Source organism: Vitis vinifera, chromosome 16 (assembly GCF_030704535.1).
Source record: "Vitis vinifera cultivar Pinot Noir 40024 chromosome 16, ASM3070453v1".
NCBI classification, from domain to species: domain Eukaryota; kingdom Viridiplantae; phylum Streptophyta; class Magnoliopsida; order Vitales; family Vitaceae; genus Vitis; species Vitis vinifera.
Genome location: NC_081820.1, coordinates 3,950,695 through 3,953,869, shown reverse-complemented (window position 1 = coordinate 3,953,869; position 3,175 = coordinate 3,950,695). Strand labels below are relative to the sequence as shown.

The window sequence follows — 3,175 nt, the reverse complement described above, 5'->3', positions numbered from 1 at the left end:
CTCTGACCGAGCTAGAGATTAGGAGTAGGGTCTAGCGACGGGCTATATCGATGTTTGGGAGCGTTTTGGAGGAGACCGACATATCGATGCTGATTGGAGTCCGATCATGAAAGACCTGTATAGCCCCGAGCTAGGTTTCATGGATATTTGTGCGACCAGTGTGTTTTCTCTCTTGTTTTAGCTTCTTAGGGTTTTCGGATGCACCCACACCATTCACTGTGCACTCTAGTCGACCATTGAGCGTTGAGAGTTTGAGAGATTTCACCATAGGAAGCCCCCTGGGATGCGAGGTAGTGCATGTGTGGAGGTGATGACCACCTTGCATGGAAGCGCCCCGTCTCTTCGGAGGCGTGCAGAGGGTTGCGTACCGCCGGAGGGTATGATCGCTTCTGCTAGGGATCTTTAAAATCCACCCATATCCATTTAGAGCCACCTTCACCTTGTAGGTTGAGCCGTAGATCCTTCGATTAGGACTTCCTCCCTACACGTGGGTGCATCTGAGGGCCTTCAGAGCCTCTGTGGTTACAGTTCGAATCCAGTATTCCCTCTTTTTAGTCTCCAGTTGAGAGTGCTCGGAGATCGGTATGAGTTTGAGTACGGTTGGGTCACCTTTCGTCTTGTCGCTCTAGATTATGTTTTTCACTCGACGAGTTTAGCATGTTTTCTCCCTAGGGTTTTTTGTTCTCATTTCTTGGCTCGACACACCCTTTCACTTTGTTTTCGCTCACTTGATGCTTTGGGATATGTTCATGATCATCTTTTTACACTGCACACCTATCACGGGCTCAGTACCTCATCATTTGTTTGATCCTTGGTTCGATTTTCGACTCGATGCTCATATTTTCATTACAGAAAGGTGAAAGGCATATTTTCATATTCACACATTTTTCGAGAGATTCGCCTTGATCACCTTATCATTTTTTTCTTATGGAGCTCGAGTTGGAGGTTGAATCAAGGATATTTTGGTCTAGATTGGGTATCGATCTCGTGTTAGTGTTGTTCTTCACACCCCATTCATTTTCTTCACACATCGATCATTTTTTGGATCATCGATAGAAATTCTTTAGTCAGATTTGTAGTTGTCTCACACTGGACACTCATGTGACTCTAGAGATTCTATCGTCTATCCAAAGTTTGATTGTCACCATATGATTGTGTGTCGCACCCTGTCATGTATTGAGTTGTGTTGTATCATGCATTGGTCATTGTTCGTTACATCCCGTGTCGTTGCATGAGTCGTGTTTGAGTCGTTTTGCTCGGGTTCTTTTGTAGGGGTCTATTTGTAGTCCCAGTCTTAGTTCAGTGCCCTGGGTTGAGTGAAAGAGATGTTGATTCGTATCGTTGAGCTGCTATAGACAGATTCACAGTCAGTTTCGCTTGGTTAGCTTATCGCTTCTGTGGTTTCGATTCAGGAGGCATTGGCCAGTTTGAGTTAGAGGATGGATAGTCAGCCGAGTAGGCATGTAGTGCTCGAGGACACGCCATCTGATTTAGTGACACCACCTGTTCTACCTGTTCAGATGCTAGCTACCCAGACGTTGCCTACTATTTCACATGATCGGGCTGCTGTCGTTCCACCTATTGTCACACCAGTTACTATTGTTGGGGATCCTCGTTCTCGTATGAACAGACTCGAGCGAAGGATTGGACAGATGAGAGATCCTGATGAGATGATTTCATGGGATGACCTTGACTATGTGCTAGTGACCACTTTGCCAGTCGGTTTCAGGATGCCGGATATAGAGAGATATACGGGTGTCGGATGTCCACGTATTCATCTCAGACTTTATAGCACAGTTATGAGAGCTCTTGGTCTAGATGAGGCACAGTTGCTCACTTTGTTCCCATTGTCATTGAGCGGCATGACACAGAGATGGTACGCTTCATTAGAGTCATCTCGTCGGAGAACTTGGGAGGACTTAGCACAGGAGTTTCTGAGACAGTATTCATTCGGTGGTGATACGAGCGTTACACGTAGAGAGCTTGAGTTTCTTAGACAGGGATCAGATGAGCCTATTTCTTCTTTTATCTCTCGTTGGAGGGAGAAGGCTGTGGAGATGATTGAGCGACCTACCGAGAGAGATCAGATGAGCATGTTTTTGAGGAGCTTGCATCCTAGGTTTGCTCGACATCTGACAGGAGTCCCATTCCGGGATTTCAGATCATTGGTTCAGGCTTTGATTGATGTAGACGATGGCATATCTAGAGGATTATGGTCAGATATTATTCCTTCTTCAGATACTGAGGGGAAGGGAGTTGGTGGATCATCTGAGAGCTATGGAGACGTATGTTCTGCGGACTTTCAGCATCGACGACCTGGTTATCATTCTTATGCGAGATCATTGCAGATACCCAGGAGTGATTTCCCACCTTTACAGTATCGTCATCCTCAGTCAGCTCAGCAGTATCCTTCTGTGCATCCTCATACTGTCACGGTGCGTCCTTCATTTCAGTTTCAGCGTCCACAGACTAGTATCCCACGGCATGAGCAGTCTCGTCCCCATCGGCGACATCAGAGGACTTATTCTGATTTGGGGATGCCTTTGGATAGGGCTTTTGAGCGACTCAGATCTACTGGTTTTTTAGTACCATTGGCCCCTAGGCCATTCCTGAGTGCCTTGCCTCCGCGTTTTCGTGCTCATGAGTTCTGTGCATTTCACCAGATGGCAGGCCACCGTACTGATTATTGTGCTTCTCTACGTCATACCATACAGGATCTTATTGACAGTGGTGCAGTTAGCTTCCCCATATAGATCACAGATACTGATCTCGGTCCAGATATGATTGCTGATTCCTTTCCAGCTTATTCCACACATGTAGTTCCTCATCCTTCGGGTTTATACCATCACGTTTTGGACACCCAGGGCACTGATATTCACAGGACACTTTGATACCTTGTTGGTGTATTTTGGGACTACCTTGTTAGTTGGACGTTTGAGTCTTTGTTCTCTTTTATTTTATATTTGAGTCTTGTTTTGTAGTTAGTGATTCGAGTTCGTACCCTGTGTTTCGAGAGTAGACCTTACTGTCTTATTTTTCGCATGATGTACTCTCATTTCACTTAGTGATATTGTTGTTTTCTTGGGTATGTGTTTCTGTCTTCTTTTTATTATTATCATTGTTTCGTATCATGCATTTTATGTGTTGTTATCTTGTGTAGCATCTTGTGTTGCTT

At 45.2% G+C, this 3,175-nt stretch overlaps 1 protein-coding gene across 1 annotated transcript; it reads left to right on the top strand.

The window, feature by feature from the left end:
- Positions 1-1,439: 1,439 nt before the first annotated feature.
- On the top strand, positions 1,440-2,753 carry LOC104882063 (uncharacterized). The gene has a single exon (XM_010663989.1). The coding sequence runs from the start codon at positions 1,440-1,442 to the stop codon at positions 2,751-2,753; it is 1,314 nt and encodes a 437-aa protein (XP_010662291.1).
- Positions 2,754-3,175: the final 422 nt, after the last annotated feature.